Raw genomic sequence first — 21,210 nt, 5'->3', positions numbered from 1 at the left:
TGCTTCTCCCCACGAGTCACACGTGTGAGAGTTTCAGAAGGTAAATTAAGGGGGGCTGGTACCTTCATCCTCGAAGGCTCTACAGTGATGTGCAGTGGGCATGCAGGTCATTTAAAGAAAACCTTAGCACTGGGACTTTACAGTGCAAGGATGACAAGCGTGTACCAGCAAGACCCTTCTAGTGTATTACCCTCTCTGATTTACATGTGTCATACATATAATGTTGACACATCCACAGCTGCAAGTATTCGCTCATGGTTTGATGACATGGGTATCTTACAAATGTTAAGACATCAGATGGAATAGGGGCACAAACCTCTCTGTGGTTGATTTAGTTTATATTTGGTTATAAAATGCAACTACCACAGGGCCCTGTTTTGAGCATGGTTGTAAGGGCAAAATATGTGGTATTGTAAATACCACTGGTGTTTAAAATACCACCTAACTCTGTTTTGGGACTCACAGAAGATATTTACAGCATGGGTGCTTAGTACGTACTGAATTATGTGGCAAATACCCCATGCAATCCCAAATCATAATGAATTCATATTTGAAGAACACGCTGTGTTTTGAGTATCAGGTATTTACTGTTACTGCCATGACGCATAATGGGTCGCCATAGTCTCTGGAATTGGAATTACTATACTATACTATCAGGCTTTCTGAAAATGTCTCACAGTGAAAGCAATGCATGTTGATCCAACTCCCCAGGAGACGAGGTGGCGTTCACTTTTCAGGGTTTTAACCCCTCTAATTATACATAATGGCCTTCCTAGACTTTCAGTAGTTACTTCTGAGCAGAGTCTCCAATCTGCAGCACTACAGACGATTTGATCTTTGACTCCCATGATCCTATCCTGGCTAGTGCTGATGGGAGTTGTAGTCCTAAAATGTCTGGAGAGACATAGAATTGCACACCCCAGATTTAGTTGTTGCCAGACGCCTGTGAGGCGAGATTTCAAATATATGTCTAGTAAGATTTTCTTTAAAAACAAACTAATTTAAGCAACACAATATAGCAGACAATACACACTTACATACTGTTCAGGGATTTACATTTGTTCTGTTATATTTGTGATGGGGTGGGAAAGGGGGGGGTTGTTGGAATGTTGCAGTACCAGGGTGCAGACATTTGCAGGGAACCCATTTCCAGATAACCCCATCATTGCGATCAACATGCCCGCGTCGCCACATAAACCACATAGAAGTAACAGGGAACACATTTTATGACAAGCCTCCTTACCCTTAGCATGGGCCTGAACGGATCGGTCAGCTGTGAAAGAGAAAATGACAGCTTGGTTACATGCCTGTCACTCAGACAATTGCCTCCATTAGCAAACACGCATTGCCGCTCCATGCTGGCGAAATTAAAATATTAGCATTTCACGTTCAGAGGTCGCCCTTTCTGAGATGAATTCGGCCAGCTCCACGATGTGGGAGCCAAGCCCCCTGGCCCGGTGAGCACTGCCTATTAGCGCTGACAAGCTACCAAGCGACTCTCATAGTGTGCTTTGCCCTCTGCTATCCTCTTTCATTTCATGATGAACCAGAAGAGTCCATTCATGGAGAGAAGGTAACAGGCTGCAGGGTTTGCATCCGCATTCCATCCTCCCCTTTCATCCCACTTGCCTTTTTCCCGCCTCTACTTGCCAATGGTCATCGCTGTAGCCATGATTCCGTAACTAAATAGATTTTGTTGACATTGGCCAAACGCGCACTATAATGGTGCCAAAGAAGACCAGCTGGTGTTTTGATTTAATCAAATGACTTGCTACGGGCATCAAAAGGTTTTATGTCAAATTCAAAAAGACAAGAGATGATAACCAGCTGTTTAGGAGCCCTCTGTGTAAAGTTGTGCCAAACCTATCTCGCTGGGGATGTTTCGGCTGATGCCATTGTGTTAATAGGACTCCTGGAAAAATAAAAAAAAGCATTTGGGCTCTATTCCACCCACAGCACCAATTCCCATCACATGAGTAGTTTCATCATTAGCTAAAACCAACAGTGTTGCCATGCTAAAGAAGGTTGCCCTCATTTCTTCGGTTCCATGTCATTGTTTTTTCGCTGGTTTTTTATACCGTGAATTTTTTAATGTAAAAACCCATCAAATTTGATTACATTTATTTTGTGGGGGTCCCCCCCTCAACCCCTTATTCCCTTTCGGTTTTAATCTATTCCCAAACACCCACATACCATATATATTTTTTCTAACCACCCCCAAAAAAAATTGGATGGGTTTTTTCATTAAAGAATTCGCGGTAAAAAAAACGGCGAAAAAACGTCCCACAATGAAAGGACGTTGTACCATTTCTTCAGCGGAAGCTGCATGCTTCATTTATTTGAGCATAGGAGGTCATCTGCTTGCCATAGAGACCAGGCAGATTGATAGTGGGTGCTAGTGATAAAACTAAATCCTTCAACCAAAGTGTATAGCCCCTACTACAAAACTGTGGCTCCCTAGAAAACAGGCACTGATCACAGCTGTCTGTACTCATTTTTGTGTTTTACAGAATGTTCCACAAAGTTCATTGTAAAATGACTAAAGCATCAAAAATTGACTATCCTTGGGAGGATAGCTCAGGGGAAATGTGCTCTCCTTGGAAGCAAGATGACACAGAGCACCACAGGTTCGATCCCCGGGTCTGTGCTTAGAATCCTCTGGGCATTAAGCGCGCTATAAATAACCTATCCTATATCACCTGGGTGGAGCTTATTTGCAAGCTCTATTTAACAAAAAGAAGGGACATATACATATTCAATAGACATACCATGTTACCCTCAGCACTTGAAACCACAGACCAGCAGCCACTTAACAAATATGGGCTGTGTATCACCTAATTAATAACATATGCAACACATTTTCTAAAAAGTCAAGTTTTAATTCAGTTAATAATTCATAGCACAAGTATCAAAAAACATTAAAAAAAAACACATATACACCACATAAAAGTATACAATGTAAAAAGTAGTTTTTCCACCATACAGAGTCAAGTTAATCAATGCTTGAAACACCAAAAACACAGTAGCAACTTAATTTCCTCTTGGGCTATGTTCACACAGTGGGAAGCAAGAGGAAATTAAGTTGCTACTGTGTTTATGTGGTGTATATGTGTTTTTTTTAATGTTTTTTGTTAAATAGATATATTATATCCTCACTAGGTAGGAGGGATTTTCACCAGTGTGTGGGGCAACCCCTGAATGAAATAATGCTTATTTGCAGGCGACACAATCTACGGTCAATGTCCATTGACCGAGTAACACACACTGGCCCGTTTAGACTGCTCGGGTCACTACTGCCTTTGGATCGGCTACAGGAATCTCCTCTACAATTACCAAGTGGATTCTGGACCTTTCAAAGTGCAGTGGTAGTGCGACCTTATGGCTGCCAGGCAATCCCTGATATTTAATAGCCCCATTGGATTGCCCCGAGTGTATCCTGAAAGCGTTCTATTGCTGCATGTTCGCCTCCACTGAGGGAAGGCTGAGGCACAGAACACATGCCGCTGTTTGCACATCCCAGACATACAAATCAAGCGTCGCCAGCGTTGAACCACTCACATCAATATTTCATCGGCGCACTCCATGTAGAAGCTGTGGGGACACAGGCAGTATCTGGAGAGTCATAACAGATAGGGCTGCTTGTGGAAGACATCCCACCGCTTAACGCCTACCTATTGCAGACGTGTTTGCTCAGATCCAACCCCTCCCCACTAAGCAGCCCTCTGCTTACACCCCCTCCCACCAGCTACAACACATGTTTATGAAGGTACGTGGAAAGGAAAGTGCTTGAGGCTGAGTTGAGAGTGGGGCTGGCATTTTTCATATGAATATATTTCTGTACGTCGCATAACTGCATTCATAAATTTACATTAAATGTCAACATTCGCTGTTTCCATCAGTTATAGCGTGGAGTATGATATGATATGATATGGCATTTGTAACGCGCCTATACACAAGTGTTTCAAGGCGCGACGAGACAGGGAGGGGGAACAAAGGGAAAGACAGACAACGATCCTACTAGGCCAGGTGTCATTCAGATCGCGCAAGTGCAAGGGTAGAGGGAAGGGAAAAAGTGCAAGGGGAAAGGGAGAGGGGAAAGTGGAGTACAGGGTAAGTAGAATAATAATAAATAATATGGCCAGCTGGTGGCAAGTGCAAGATAAGTGCAGATAAGTGCTGGGAAGGGGGCTGAAGGGATACAGAGACAGTCCCGCAGTGCAGGGGTTGCCAGGGAGGCAGTGCAAGTGGACAGTGGCTGGGCCAAGGACCGAGATCGGTGAGAGTGGCCCAGTTGCAGATTCAGCGCAGTTTCAGTCAAGAATTAGTAAGGGAGAGGGGGAGAGAAAGCAGAAGCAAAGAGGAAGGTTTTGAGGTGCTTCCGGAACCGGAGATGGTTCTCCTCAAGAGTACATCTGTCATGTATGACAAAGTGAGCGTCCTTGCCAGATATGACGGAAAATCCCCGCTCAACCATTACCTGCATTTCAATGTATTTAGACTCAGATGCACAGGTTTGCAAAATATATGCTGCAAACAAAAAGTCCCACAGACTAATTCAACTCAACTTCAAAAGAGCTGCAGCTGGAGGCTCCCGCTTCCGGTCAATTGCAGCCAAACAATGGAACTCCCTGCCTCACTTCTTGAGAGCAGAAGAGTCCTGTTGCGTATTCTGCAAGACCCTCAAAACATGGCTATTTAAATAGGCTCCCACACCTCCTACCCCAATTTACACCATAAGAGCGAACATCGAGCACTGCCCTATACGCCATTATGAGATGTACTAAGCTTGGATGTATCAGGGGACTATGCAATCAATATCTGTAATCTATGTACTCAATATCAGTAATCTATTTACAACAAAATGTAACTGTAACCTCAATGCCCCTGTGTGTGTGTGCGTGCTATACAAATGCAAAAATAAATAAAACGGAATACAATAAATAAATAAATAAAATAAAATAATAAGAAAAGGGAGATAGAGATAGGGAATCTTAGAGGTGGGTCCATTGCTCACTGTGCCTTGAAGTCAAGATGCAGATCACAGTTGGGACACGATGGGACAGGCACATGTATGGTGCTGCATGTGTTCCTGTGTCGAAGAGTTGTGTCTGAAGGCTTGATGCGGACTGCGCTCCTCCGGGGTAGGATCAACACTGATATGGTTGCGCCCCTTCGCATGCAGCACAGGAAGGTGAAACCGTGCCGGAATGTGGGGAATCTCTCAGCTGAAGAAGCATTGTCTCAAGTCACTTCTTTACATCACATTTTGGTTGACATCCCTAGAACTGACCTAACGCAGACTTGGACCCTGATCCTACTGAAGCAGATAAAAGGATGACCTATGATTTGCAGGGGGATCTGGATTGCAAGTGCAAGGCCTGGTGAGCCTGTTGTTGTTACTGCCTTACAACATGCCTGCAGGGCAATGATGTGGGGTGTGGGGCTGGATGTAAGAAGCTGTGGGTATGATCTGGCTCCAGCCATCCTGTCAATGCATCGTTATTCATTCCTGCATCCTGAAAAAAAGACTTCCCCAATGCCCTCCTTCATCCATCTCCCAGTGTGAAATAAAGGCTTCTCGTCCTCCAGCAGTGAGGGGGCAATAGCGCAGCGTGACGTGTGCAAGGCCGACCGTAGGAATAGTTCAAGGCAATGCGTGTTTGACAGCATTATTCATATGCGCTCCAATACAGAGCAAACTGCCTTGAATCAGCAAACAGCTAACACAGGAGCTAGTCATCAAACAAAGTGAAGGGCAGAGAAAAGGGACAGCCTATACATGATATGCGTTAGGGCTTTTCTGATGTTTCCCATCAAAGCCGCAAACAAGAAAGTGACTTTTGTGAGGTCAGAGTGTAGTGAAGTCTTTTCTCCTTGGTGGACAGTTATATAGGTTCTGAGTCAAACAAAAAACCCTCAGTGAGAAATGCAAGTTTGCACTCAATTCTGGCCTTACCTGTGATGCTGCAGCAGGCTTGCAGGTACATCTAGCCAGTGCAGAACTGGGCTAGTTAGAGCTTTACCCAAGATGAAGTTCCAAACAAATATGCCACCCCTTGCTTCACCCTCGACGTGCTGAAGAGTTTGTCATTTTCATCTTTAAAACTTTCACTGGACACACATACTCTTTTCTCATTTCATGCCACGAAACTCCTAATTTCCTCATTCATTTCGTGGAGTCTATTGTTGTTCTGATCTCCTCTATTTACAATCCTCCAACCCCCCCTACTCTTTATTCTACTTACTCACTCCTTGAGCTTGTCTTCCCTTCTTTGTATCTCCTTTTTTTAGCTTTCATCTCCCCTTTGACTTTCTCTGTCTTGTCTTTATATGTCTGAACGGCCTTGCTACTTCCTTCTTACCTTTCATCTCCCTTTTGGCTTTCTCTTTCTATGTCTGAATGGCCTTTCTACTTACTTTTTTACCTTTCATCTCTCTTTTGACTTTCTCTGTCTTGTCCTTATATGGTTGCCAGACATTTCGTCGAAAAAAATTGGTCGACCAGACAAATGGTCGAACCAATTTGGTCGAAAACCAAATGGTCGAAATTTTTTTTTTTTTATTTTAACCCTTTTTTTTTTTTTTTTTGGGGGGGTCCCCCCCCAACCCCCTTTTTTTCTCTAAAAACCCCTTTTTTAACTAAACGAAAACCCGAAAAATAAATATATAAATAAAAAAAAAAATTCGACCATTTGGTTTTCGACCAAATTGCGTCGACCAAATTGCAGTCGACCAGTTTTTTTTCGACGAGTTGTCTGGACACCTCCTTATATGTCTGAATGGCCTTGCTACTTCCCTTTTTCCTTTCATCTCCCCTTTGACTTTCTCTGTCTTATCTTTATATGTCTGAACGGCCTTGCTACTTCCTTCTTACCTTTCATCTCCCTTTTGGCTTTCTCTTTTTATGTCTGAATGGCCTTGCTACTTCCTTCTTACCTTTCATCTCCCCTTTGACTTTCTCTGTCTTGTCTTTATATGTATGATTGGCCTTGCTACTTCCTTTTTACCTTTCATCTCCCTTTTGGCTTTCTCTTTTTATGTCTGAATGGCCTTGCTACTTCCTTTTTACCTTTCATCTCTCTTTTGACTTTCTCTGTTTTGTCTTTATATGTCTGATTGGCCTTGCTACTTCCTTTTTACCTTTCATCTCCCTTTTGGCTTTCTCTTTTTATGTCTGAATGGCCTTGCTACTTCCTTTTTACCTTTCATCTCTCTTTTGACTTTCTCTGTCTTGTCTTTATATGTCTGAACGGCCTTGCTACTTCCTTCTTACCTTTCATCTCCCTTTTGGCTTTCTCTTTTTATGTCTGAATGGCCTTGCTACTTCCTTTTTACCTTTCATCTCCCTTTTGGCTTTCTCTTTTTATGTCTGAATGGCCTTGCTACTTCCTTTTTTCCTTTCATCTCCCCTTTGACTTTCTCTGTCTTGTCTTTATATGTATGATTGGCCTTGCTATTTCCTTCTTACCTTTCCTCCATTCTTTCAATCTATTCCCCGCAGCCTCTTTGATCTCACTCACAGTACCATTTCTATCTTCCAAAACCCCCTTGTGCCTCCTCCTGTGTTTGCTCCTTGCCCGAACATTTCACGTTATTTAATACTCGTCTTAAAACTCATTTAAGTTTGCTTCTCCCTCATACTTTAACTTCGGCACTCTTCTCTGTTAACCATTATTTTGGCAATCTTCTATTTTTATTTGCAACACCGTTGTACACATATCGTTCCGCACTTTGGCAAAAGCTCTATACAAACATCAATCAAATACAAATGCATCAAGGACTGCATTAAAAATCAACTGCAGTAGCTGTTTTACTTCAATAGCCACGTGGAGAGGATGAATGCAGTACAGAAGATGGTTTATTAGCAGTCCTGTGCACCATTGGAGCGCCTGGAGACTGCTCCTGGGTGGTAGCGGTGTGCGGTATAAGTCAACATAACATATTACATACCCTGGGATCTTTCTGTAGTAGGGTGTGTGGGACGGTACCAGGCCTGGCTGCTACATCAAGAGCGTTGGACGTCTGTAAAAAATTAAGACAAAAAACATTATGAATTAATTTGTCAAATGCCAAAATAAATGTAGCCACCTGGTTGCAAATTACATATTTACACTCATGAAAAGTAGTAGAAAAATTAGTAGCCTCTATAGGATAGATGTACCTTTATAGCAGGAAATTCCAAATACGGGATTCACTGATGCAAACCCAGGGACTCAACAGTGTCGTTAGGAAGGTGAGATCAGCAGACATGCAGAGGAAAATGGCGTCGACAAGAGATCAGCAGTGGATACACCAGTAAATTAATCAAGAATGGATCTGCCTTTCCTTCCCTGGCATGCATCCTCTTGCAACCCCCATCTCCATGTCCTTTCAACTGTGCCCTTAATAGTTCATCCTTCTAACTGTACCTGCAGTGTTGCATCCTATTACTGCATTACCTTGTGGTGCAGTGCTGTGTAGCTTCACAGCTAGGCATCCACTATAGAAAACCAAGCACATACAATAATTCTACTTTAGACACTGTATGAGTCAAGTTTCAAGTTTATCTCAGATATAACACAAACCATACATCTTTAAATCATCAATTAAAATACCTTTGCAATCATAAAATATTACACATTTCTGCATAATCACAAGTTTTATTAATACGTGTTAGCATTATCGACATCTGTCATAGCCATCATCATCATTTCATGCAGCATAGTTTACTGTATAAAACTAAAAAGGACAACAGAGCTAAACCACTCACTGTGGAACATTAAAACAAGCATTGGCAATGCCAACGGTTTTGGCTTTTGAGTAGGCATGGGAAAGGTACTCGCCAGGCACTGCAGAAGTGGTATTAATTGGCCATTGACGGTAGAAGCAGGCAATTTTCCCTCTGATTATTTTTCTCGCAGTGCGGAAATGGTCGGCTTTCGTGCATATGTTATTTTTCATGTGCACAACTGACAAACAAGTTATGCCACTTTTAAGATACTTTGTGAGCATGTGTAGTTTTAGTGAACTATCGTCTCTGAATAGTTTGGAGGCAACGTCCCCATCCCAAACAACTGCATTTCTTTACACATCAGTGTAAAAGGTGCACATTACAGCACTTTGTCCAAAGTGATGGGCTACAAAACAAATATTTAATATGGGATTATAAAAAGAGCACATCAACCAGTCCACTTTAGGATTTGCCACAATACCTAGCAAAAGTACTCTTATGCAGAGAAAAATTAGGATGCACAAAAAACCATTCCATGCGGAATATAAACAATAGGTTTAGTTGTGGCTATTAATTTGTCGACACTGCTCAGAAACAATGTAGACATTGTTTGATGCTGTTGGGAAAAACACTCATGTGTACTACAAAAAACAAAATCACTTATCATAACTGTCAAAATATTCAGACATGATACTTTATCCGCCAGATGGGATAGTGACAACTAAATGGAATGTGCCAGAAAACATGGCATAAAGAGTTCATGTGTAATTTTATAGAGGTAATTCATGCGCCAAGAGCACATGGCTCTCATCATTTGTGTCAGAATAAATGCATTAGAATAACTGCACCATGGAGTGTGATAATCAGAATTCCGATGGTTCTGCTTATCATCGATATTACATTGTTCTATCTCAGCACCCGACCAATAGCTAAGAGGCATAATTGACATCAACTTTACTCCCTAAAAATAGGAAAATGAGACCACCAAAAATTTGGGATGAAAAACAATCCTAACAAAACATGGGAAACAATAAACACATAGAAGCCTTCCCCTACCCATGAAGTTCCACTGATGTTTTTGAATCAACAACAAGTAGAGCAGTAGCATAGGAAGGAACTAATATTGCTGCCTGATCTCAAGATGAACTTCAAGGGGAAAAAACATATTTTAATTAGCATGAAATATGCCCATTGGCAGAGCTAATCATTTGACTCCAAGTAGGGAAGGGCATCTTATCAGAGCTCTACAAGTAATCATGGCAGAGGAAGTGAAATGGAATGAGAGGGCATATAATGCATCGTATAGTTTTGCCCCCCCTCCTCACCACAGCCTAGATCAAATTCAATGAGAGCCTCATTGAGGTTTTTCATGGATCCCCTTTGAAGTACATCAAATAGCCTTTTGAGTTAATGGTAGCAATGCCTAGAGGAGGGCCTTTTGCTGTAACTAGAGGACCATGGGCCTCATTCCGAGGTTGGAGGTAGCCATGGCGCTATTAGCGGCATGGCTACCCCCTTACCGCATTCCGGGTCCGGGTTCCCTGAATGGGGAATTACCGGGCCATTCCAACCTTGGAGGACCCGGTATTTCCCCATTCAGGGAACCGATCCCCATTCCTATTCGAGCCCCCATAGCCACAACACTTAGCAAGCAAAACATATCCACATATCTAAGGCCTCACAATGGTATTATGGGCATTTCAAGAAAAACTCATGACTCTGCATACACATAATTATGTTACACTGCATACAAGATTGTTTGCAACACCCCCCACCCTATTGTTGTTGGGTTGGAATATACAAGTGCCCAGTGAAACCATGTTTGTATAGCAGAGAGTTACCATATCGTTTGTTAGGGTCTGTGAATGTTATTCATATAACAACATACATAATACATGTGGACATAGGTACAAGTCTGGCAACCTTTTGCAGAGCCAATGTAGGCAGGGGTCAAGGTTGTCTGGGAATAGCGAATGTGGCCTGGGACGGAAGTTAGGCATACGTATAAATGTGGTGCATCAGATCGGCTGCATCCAGCACTGGACAATTGGATCCATCCCTTTTTCTGGCTGTTACTTTTAGCAAAAGGCCAGTGACTGAAAACAACTGGACCTTGAAAAATATCAGCAAATCTTAAAAAATACAGAATTAATACCGCACAATAAGATGTGGTGTGGTTAAATAGATACTCTCCTGAGGATCCCTTTGATACAAAAAGGGTGAAACACGTGTTGAGAGTTCTGAAACACCTTTGACTGAAATAAATCACTTTCCACTTGTGAACTATAAGACTTGCAAAAAACAAGTCCTTTTGTTGATTGCAATCTGTCTATAAATACGTACAAAATGGTAGAGTCAAATACAAGATTCCAGGGTGGGGAGGAAAGGGTATTTGGTTAATGTGTGCAGGCATATCTCAGTTAGATAGTCTGTTTATGGAGCAGATTTTCATATTCATGTTAACCTCTTAGAAGGTATATTTTGTTTTAGGTTTTTAAGGTCATTCTTGCATAGTATGGTAATGCAAAGAGGCTAGATTTGAGAAAATGGAGAATTGTGGGGCCATACTTTGATCCTGATTGAATCATCCTGTAGGAAGTGCAGTGGAGACTTCTTATTGGTAGTGGTGGCAGGAGTCATATTGGTGAGCTACTTTATGGGCTTTTGCACTTTTTGTGGCACCTTATGCCAACCTTGATCGCTAACTCCCACTCCAAATCCTTGTCTACAACATGGGCAACATTTAAAAAATCCTGATGAGAACATCGGCCAAAACTCACCCAATTCTGTTATGTGCAAATTAACAGGTATGCATTAATATCTGTGGGCCCGCAGGCAGAAAATCTAATTCAAATATGTCTCTTTACCCATCAAAACTGAAGATTTCCATTCTGCAGATTTAAATTTCAAAATATTATATAAGTCAAAATTCACCAGATTTTCTATTTCTTTTTTTTTTAAACCGCTGGACAGATTTTCATTAAACCAAGCGAAGCATTCAAGCTAGCCTTGAGGTCCACCCCATACAAGATTTGGTTAAAAATTGTCTAGTGTTTGTTGTGTACATGAAAATAAAAATGGAAATGGAACTGTTGGGATCCCCCTTAAAATGTGGCTTCACTGAACATTACTTTACAAAGCTGATCAATCAGGCGTCATTAACCTGCTCAGCAATAAAGTGATGCTTTCAGTAAACCTCACAGATTCATTAAACACTGAAGCGCTTCAATACAAAGCAAAAACACCAAATCACCTGCAGCGATCGTCACGACTGGGTTTCTTAGTCGCTAACAGGGTGATTGGAATACAGAGCAGAGTTTATGAACATTAATATACATAATAAATCAGGACAGTCCCCTGGAAGAAATCATTTCTAGTCCAGGGGTGTCAGCTCTGCTGAACAGCATTTTTTTAATAACTGCAATCACGCAAGGGTAGTACATTAATGTAATTGCAGAGACACAGGGCTGACATTGAAATGACCTCAGAGGCCATGCAACTGGATGGAGTTTTATAAATGTCGGTTGAGTTTGTGACTATGTTTGCAGCAGGTGATGGACCATTCATTCAAACAGAAGAGATGGCACTTACTAAGAAATCGAGTTTAAGGCGTTAGCATGCACCTAAGTGTTTAAAGGGACAACAAGTTGCCCGGTTTTCTTCAAAGCAGTGTATACAGATAGCCTAATGTGATGAATATTTGCTCAAATCCTTTTTTCACGGCACTTTATGCCTCATCTATTTGAGATTATTTTTCTCTCTCATTTCATTAAGTGCCAATAACTTTACCATTTACACTCAAGGTATGATATTTTATTTGTATTTTTTGTATTTGTTTATTATTTGTATTGCGCACCAAACCCTGAGGTAACTGGGCGCTTATCCAATGATCTATACCAATACACATATATGATAGATCAAGATAGCATTTAAAGCAAAGGTCAGACCACCACCCACAAAGCAATGACCTTTGCATTCTTATTTGAGTAACCGTTTTGATATCCTACCTTTCGTGCAGATATCATGGCGGCATTCGGAAACTAAATGACTAGAATTTGATTCTTGTATTTGAGGGAGCTTGATAGTGAGGGTGCAAAGGCTAATTAACTCATTCATTCAATGGCAGCTGTAAAACCTTAAGCAGTCTGGATAGATGCATGGCCTCCCACTTACCACATGGTATCCCTCATAGAGGCTAACACAGTGGAATGTTTCAAAATGCCGGTGGGGTTTTTGCAAATGATAAAGTAGGGCAGGGTAGCATGTCTTAGTGCTGTAATGTTTTGACTTATATGAGTCATAGGCAGCTGCTGTGACAGACACATCATGGAATGCATGCCCTGAGGCTGCGGTGGGTTGGGATGCGCATGTGCATATCCAACAACACCCCAAGTTAGGGCAATATGTGTAATTCTAGTGATGAATAAAACAGCCTTTTGCAGGATTTATGTATACAGTCTTTGACATTCAAACCATTAAGGGCACAGACCTTTGTTTTCCTGTTGTCCGGAAACAATCTGTTGTTTTTCAGGCAGGTGAAATACCACGAACTGAAATGCATCGAACACCGCTAGCACCGATGAATTCACCGCATAGGATTGTTTACATTTGTCTACATGAAGGTCATCATCTCAGGCCAAGATCAGGATTTAGGGTGGACATACGTATATTTGTCTACATGAAGGTCATCATCTCAGGCCAAGATCAGGATTTAGGGTGGACAAACGTATATTGAGCAGCACCAATTCATGCCACAGCACTGTGTTCTAAGGTGGATGATCTTCTACATCCACCATAGAAAGATGCTGCCACCGCAGCCAGGATTATTCCCCCTTACTCTAGCACACCTGCAGCAGGTAACATAGACTTACAAAGGCACATAACCTATTAGTTGAGCTGATAAGGTTCCCTCATCAGATGCCAAATACCACCATTCATGTTTTCAAGAATGTTAGCCATGTGTTTTATATATTTGTAAATGGTTACTTAACTTGTTACACCTTTATTTTGGTTTTAATGAATGAAATCTTTTACCCGACCATTAAATTCCTCAAAATCCTAGTATATGCTTAAACTGAGCATCAAAAGATGGGAAAATGCATTAGCTTTCAAAATGGCATTGCTCGGAATTGGGAGACTTTGGGGCCGATTCATAGAATTATTTGCGTGGAAAATCTGGGATTTGCGCTCCTGTTCATCGATTCATGGAATTGACTGCGTGGCACTTTTCCCTGACTTGCATGGACTTCGCGCAGACTCGGTATGTCTCTGCGAGCGGTCGAGTGCCTTGCATGAGGGCGAGTAGGGAGTGGAATCGGGAAGAACAAGGAAAAAAGTGGGTGTTACGAGGGACGGGCCGCAGGTAGTCCATAGCACGCCCACAAATGCGCACAACAAAGCGTATGCATGGATGTGACCGCGCAACCTCTCGCCTGCAAAATGCCCACGCAAATCCCTCCATCTCCCTGCAACCCAAAGACAGGCGTAAGTACACTTGTGCATAGCAATCGTAACACAGAGGTGGGTTTGCATGTCAGATTTAGGAGTGCCTTTGTGCAGCAGGGATCCGATCGGAGTTAGGGGTGCCTGTACACAGTGTAGTGTGGTGCAGGAATGGTTTACGGGGGTTCGCAAGCCGAATTTTTGAGTTTTTCCTGAGTTATGATACGTCATACGCATGTTGTTGTGGTGGTAACAGTTACTGGGGACCCCGTGTAGTGTCCCCGAGAGACAGGGCTGCTTGCGGGACACCACATGCACTGTTTGAAGGGTGCGTGTATTCGTGCTCAGGGGAGCATGCAAATGTAGCTGCTCTGGCTGTTTTTCCTTTGCGTGGGGATGTGTCGGGCGTTCCGGCCACGACTTGTGTACACGGTTACTTCGTACAGGAAATTCCATGTATACGCAGGGCGTGCATTTTTTATTCTGCGCGCAGTGTCGTTCTCGGCACGCAGACTTTGCGAGTAGAATGCGCACTTTTCATGATGCGGTCCCTAAATATGTTGGACCTTTTTGTAATGCAATCAGATTACTTTAACTCACTGAGACACCACTGTTCCTTTCCTAGACTTTGTTGAACACATCCTTGCTATCAGGCACTTGGGTCTAGTTTGTTCAATTCAAACTAGCCAAGAATGCAGCTCTCATAATTCCAGTTAAATGAAAGACCAGGACTGGAAAAGTGGTTTTAAAGTGGCACAGAGTCACCTGATCACGCCACCTTCATGTTTCAATTGCTAGGTAGTGTTTGGTCTGTTTTAGTTTATTCCCTACAGAAAATCTGCAAACACGTTCTGCTTGACAAATGGTTGTGTGAGGTACAGATGTTTCTTAACTACTGCGCTGTGCAATGAATCCGCCCAAATATATAGGTGAATTTAAAATTAGTAAACGTAATGTTCCCAGGGCCAGTCGTCTTCATTTGTTTGTGGCAATGTAGTATGGTATTGGTGGAGTAAAGTGGGAGGGTCATGAGCTGGAAAAGACCAACATTGCCATTGTAAGGAACTGGGGTGGTCACCGCGATGATTTAGTCAGTAGTGCAATGGTTGTGCACGGTGGGCTGCTATATCATGATCAAGGTGGATGGATAGCTCAACCCATAGTGTGTGCACCTCTGAAGAGGAGGAGCTCGCCGCATGGACAAGTGTTCAAATCACCACACGGCCGACTCTAGCCTACATCTATCTAAGGTCGCAAATCGAGTATCGCAAATGTGGTTAATGTTAATGGTCATTGTATCACAGCGTTACCAAGTGCTATGAAGCTGGTTGACACTGGTGCCTGACACTACACAAAAGAAACAATGGATTATTGCTATTACACAGCTATGAAGTGCCAGGAGCTGGAGAAAAGCACTTTGAAAAGGCAAAAGGAGGAGGGCATATGCGGGTTGAGTTGCAGTTTATGAGTAGTATAGCTTTGATTGGGTGAGATGTGTGAGTATTGCACACCTAGAGAGTATCTGTACAAGGATGTGAACGTTTATTTGTGGGGACAAGTGTACCCAATGCCTTTTCTTGCATGTTCTTGAGAAATGCTAAAATTCAATTGAAATGTGTTTATTTAAAGAAGTCCAAAATAAAATACAATAACCCCCCCCCCCTCCTCACTGATCCTCATTTTCCATATTCACCATGACATTGAAATAAACATCCACATGTGTGGTACTTGCCTTAGGCTGAAATGCCCCCTGCAGTGATCCAAAGGGGCCAGTAGGTGGCATCATGGGAGGGATGCCGGAGACAGATGGAGGGTAGGAGTGAAACAACTAAAAGGAAAAGAGCAGAGAGCGTTTTAGAGTAAAAACAAGGTATAGATTGCAAAAAATACATAATGCTACAGCATGATGCACCATTGCGGGGTGCAGACAATGGACCCAAGAAAAGCAGAAGCGAGGCTACAGTCCCTCGGCCACTTCCCCGGCAAAGCTGACAGCCACGCTTTTACAAAAGACAGAATTCTTTAGTTCCGAACTTACATGCAGTTCCTCATCAATCAGCCGGTAAACTGTGCCCTGATGTGGCCCTCATTAAAAAATAAGGAGGTTTTGTAATTATTAATTATTAAATTGGATCGAAGTCCTAAATGGTTTTAGACTTTAATGGGCATTCGAGACGGGAGGGATTTGAGCCAAATAAGGCCCGAGGAAATTGCCAGCTAATTAAAAATGAGGCATTAAGAGTTTTAGGATTTTAAGTCCATTAAAACTCAATTAGTGTGTTGGAGCTTTAATAGTTTCTCTAGGAAATGAGACCATATACACAATTATCACCTCATTATCCATTTTTGGTGGGTATTCTGCCAGGACGAATGCTAATCTATGGCACATTTCATTTGCTAAATCCAGCATTTGGCTAACCTCTAAGAGAGGATCAGTAAACATTTACAAGAAGATGGCACCGGTGTGCTATAGGCAGGCAGTCTTTACACGGACATGTTCTTGCCTGACCTCTGATCAATTGCAAGCTACCAAACATTTAACAAAAACAACAACTGCAAGCAACAAAGCAAGCAGTCATCTGCAGTCTGAAATCTGGCAAAAAAACCATTGTTCTGTAAAATGCACGTATTGAATAACTGGAACATCCACACATTTCAAAATATCTCTCACTGAAATGAAGTTACAAAAAAGATTACAAGTCGCCAATATACAATTTAAAGTATTGAACTGCCATTAATTAAGCAGATGTATTGAAAAAGGTTGATCTTGAAGACGGCCATTTTGTGAAAAGTGGTCATTGCATGGCGGGAAGCATCAACATTAGCACTCGTAGGCACATGGTCCTCCTCTATGCAATTTTCCACAGTTGTTATAAGTGGTGAAATTGCATTGACGCACTGCTTTACATTACGTTTTCAAAAAGTGTAAAAGCTGCCTTTCACTTACGCATCCCAGACATCATTGGTTTTACTTGTGCATGAACATGTCATGCTGGATTAAAAACAGGCGGCTGTGCAGGCCGAATGGAAAAGATAGGCAGGGACTGTAATCCCGTTCTTTGACCCTACTGCGCCTGCAAAGGCGTTTAGAATCCGGCAAATGTACTCAAACTAGGTGCAAAACCTGTACTCAACCATTTATGTCAGGTTTTTGCACCTGTTTTTTGTACTCTGCAGATTAGGAAAATTACCCCAAAATGTTCATCAGTGTGGTATAGTCAAGCAATGGTTGGAGAAAAGGGGAATGTTTGGTAAACACCATCAATACCAGACTATATACCACTCGGATTATCCCTAATGACGGTGAAATGTGCATGTGGTTGTCTGCATCCTTGAGGGCTGTTTCGGGTGGTTTGAGAAGAAGCTGTTTATAAAATTGCGTTGTCCTATAAGTCAAAGGCAGTTTTCTGGATTTCACGCTTCTGACTGAATTGTGGTGCATGAACCTGGAGAAGAGGCGCTGCTAGGGGGTGGGGGGCTGAGGGGGCTATAGCCCCAGGTCTTTTGGTGGTAGCCCCAGATAGAAGCTCAGGATCTACAACAAAGGTCTTGCTAGCCCGAGTCGTGACAGTCCCAACATTAGTGTCTTTTCCAGACCTAACAACACCCCTTACCCAGAGTCATCTGATCACCATCATCATGTTAGACACTTGCGGGTCCAACAAAGAAGGAGGTGAGGGCTTCATGCTTGGCTATTATCACTTCATGTGCTATTCTTCTAACTGAAGAGCCAGGGGTGGGAGTGGTGGAAAGGGGGACAAAAATAAAAAAGTCACCATTTTCAGGGGTCACAGTAAAAGGGGCGCAGTAATTGTATAATCCCATTCCCGGCACTCTGTTTGACTGAACACTGGTCAATAATGTTCTCTGTGGGGCATTTTGTAGCTATAGGATGCTGAGAACAGGAAAACCAAAATATATAATGGCATATCCTAGCCCACAGATACTTAGACATTATTTGATGATAACGTTCAACTATTGTGAGTCCTCTGAAACACAAGGGGCTCGTTTGGGAACGTGTAAAGCTGCACGTATGTGTCAGCTGTGTGGGTGCCTAGTTGCAGAGTCACTTGAACATCTAATGCTCTATTGTGAAAGCCTTTTGGATGTGGGTAACACGTTTTTAAAGTCTTATGATAATACAATTGACTGTAATAATATTTCTGAAGTATGGATTATATTTATGAATGGAGATGATATGTGTCTTATTTATTTTATGGTGACATTTTATTGGAACAGTTTAGAGATTTTAAAATGTTTGATATAATATGTGTATGCTATGTGAGGAATTTTAGATTTTGATGATGTAATAGTGTATCGGAAATGTTTGGATTGGTGTATGTTTCTATGTATCTTGTGTGTCATCTCGGTAAATGTCTTTGAATGTTGTATATACAAAGCCGAAATACTGACAGTATATCACCAAAATAAATAAATAAATGTTCTCTGAATGCCTCTGTAGTTGATAATCCTGCAAGAACTCGGAGGCGATGTATTTTACACTTCATGTGTGTATATAGAAGACAGTGAGGCAATGCGAGCCAGAGACTGCGCTGGCCACGTGGTTTTCGGAACGGCCCAGAAGGCCAGTGAATAGAAATAAGGTCTCTGGTTTCATATATGAAGAAGGGCACAGCCCACGTCAGGTTTTGTGTAACATGGGCTTGGCCAAGCTGTCATTTTCCCTCAGATGCTATCAGCGTGGGGGGAGGGCGGACGAAGGCAACTATCGTGGTGTGCGTTTTTACATGCTAGTATTATCTGACATTAGTAGGGGCCTAATCTATTGTCGATATGGCCGTGTACTATAGTGTGCCTGTGTACTGCCTGGCTGCACGGTGCTGCCCTTTTCCAGGGCTCCAATAAGCCCTAGTCGAAACATGATTTGATGTCAAACATTTCATAGCATTTAATTTCAAACTGGTTCCTGGGAGATCCTAACCTGTGATTTAACACTGCAAGGACAGCTCCTGCTGTTTTTTATTGATGACCTAAGGATTATAGCGCTCGTCGGCAAACAAAACTGGCAAATATGAACTTTCGAAATGTACACTTCTGAATATCAATAATGTGTGTATTGAGAACTTTACTCTTATAGTATATATGGAGAAAAAGATAAAAGACGCAGAAGATTCGTGGCTTGTATACCAGGACAATAACCTGGACCTATAGGAGTGAGCCTTGCTAAAGTGATGTGCTCCAAAATGCATCATTTCATCCTCTTGTGGCTAATGAGCTCTCCATAGTAACACATTGATAATAGTCTGAAAGCTTGGCATACATTAGTGCACTCAATGTCACCTTCATCACCAATTCTCTTTTTATACTGTCCTGCTGCTGCTGCCAAAGGACCTTGCCATGCGTAATTAGCACATAAGCAGGCATTCTCTCGCCCTTTGCTTTGTCACACGATCCTTCATTCACAAAGGCAATGTTGTATGTGAATAAAGTGACATGGGATCTGTTTCCCAAGATTAAATGCTAAATCAAGGACCTCTGATCATTGGATCCATAGAAAAGAGCTGCTGTACCTAGGATCCAGGTGGTGCTTACAGTGAACCATCACAGTTAATGAATTAATCAATGAATCTTTTATACGGGAACCAGTCTCTAAACGCTGCACCACGATTCAAACCTGTGCTGCTCTGCGTTGTTTTGTTTCCAAGACAAGTGCGCTGCCCCAGAGCTATCCTCCTGGTCCTGAGTTAGCACATTTTGGGCCTCATTAGGACCCAGGCGGATTTCGCGGTGCTAAATGCACCGCGAAGCACGGCGGAAAGCCGTCGATAGCGCCATGGGGGTTGGCGGATTTACCGCCCCATTCCGACCTCGGCGGAGCGGTAAATCCCCAATCCCCATTCTGCCCTTCCCCATTCCCATTCTTGCCCCATAGGGTATAATGGGAGTGGGGAAGGAGTTAATTACGCCACCGTAAAATACGGTGGCGTAATTAACAACGAGGTCCCGTAGCGCCATGGTTTTCTCCGCCTGGTAAAACCAGGCGGAGAAAACCTCCATGGCGCTACGGGAACTCGTAGTATGGCGGAGAGGTACGCCATGCACTACGCTGGCGTAAAACCCTCTCCGCCAGGGTCCTAATGAGGCCCTTTGTGTCTCCCCAGGCGCAACTAAAAATATTCCATCTAACCGGAGGTCACAGTTAATGAAACAATAACAAACTCTTCAACAATGGCTATGGTACACTTCTGTTAGTGCTTTTATTGTTTGTGTTTGGTCTCACAATCCAGACGCCTCTTTAGCTTCGCCACCCCACGCAAATGCTTGAGTATGCCAGGCTAAAGAGCTGCAAATGCCTGGCACTTTGTCCAATTGCCAGTGATTGTGAAAGTCGGATAAAATGCTGTTCCCTGTTATCTTTTGGAAGACTCTTGCTGTTGTCTCTTGAAGAGGATTTCATTGCTGGAAGCTCACTTGTGCCAAATAAGGCCACTTGGCCGTGGACTTAATGAAAGGTTTATTCTCAAATAATATGCATGATTGCAATTGACACAAAAAGGGGCCCAGGATAAGTGGGTCAGATTGTCACAATTAAGATATTGGGCCTCATTACGAGGAAGGCGAGTAGAGGGTCAACTGCGTCGGTAGAGCTGTTGGTGCTGTTAACCCTCTACCACCTCATTACGAGGTCTGCTTGCGGGTCCCGCAAAGGACGTCTAGTAAAACCAGGCGTCCTTGGTGGGACCCGCTAGCAACCAGGATGCTAACAACGGGCCCGTTGTTAGCATCCTCCCCATTCCCATTGAGCCCTACAGGGGCTCAAAAGAGAATGGGGAAGTACCGGGTCCGGGTCCCTGGAAAGGGAATTACTGGGCCCTCCAAGGTTGGAATGGCCCAGTAATTCCTTATTCCTAGAACCCGGACCCGGTACCGGGTATGGGGGTAGCCATGCCGCTAAAGGCGGCATGGCTACCACCATACTCGTAATGAGGCCCAATGTTTGCAATGTTCATAACATTGCGGTCTTAATGTTTCTGGAGCTATATACAAATGAGTAGGCCTCAGGGACGGTCTTTTTTTGTAGAGCTCACAGTTAGAGG

At 42.8% G+C, this 21,210-nt stretch overlaps 1 protein-coding gene across 4 annotated transcripts in view; it reads right to left on the bottom strand.

Annotated features, from left to right (window-relative positions):
* The window catches only part of AUTS2 (activator of transcription and developmental regulator AUTS2), a 183,179-nt gene that overhangs the window by 24,928 nt on the left and 137,041 nt on the right, over positions 1–21,210 (bottom strand). For all 4 annotated transcript variants that reach the window (XM_069614764.1, XM_069614766.1, XM_069614767.1 and 1 more), the window contains exons 5-7: positions 15,885–15,980; positions 7,951–8,022; positions 1,244–1,273 (exon numbers count right to left, since the gene is read on the bottom strand). In XM_069614764.1, the coding sequence (XP_069470865.1) occupies positions 1,244–1,273; positions 7,951–8,022; positions 15,885–15,980 (198 nt within the window). The remainder of the gene's footprint in view (positions 1–1,243; positions 1,274–7,950; positions 8,023–15,884; positions 15,981–21,210) is intronic.

Source organism: Ambystoma mexicanum, chromosome 9, assembly GCF_040938575.1.
Source record: "Ambystoma mexicanum isolate Mex_15411 chromosome 9, UKY_AmexF1_1, whole genome shotgun sequence".
Taxonomy (NCBI): Eukaryota; Metazoa; Chordata; class Amphibia; order Caudata; family Ambystomatidae; genus Ambystoma; species Ambystoma mexicanum.
Note: the sequence above shows the minus strand (reverse complement) of the source record. Positions and strands in the feature narration are given on the sequence as shown.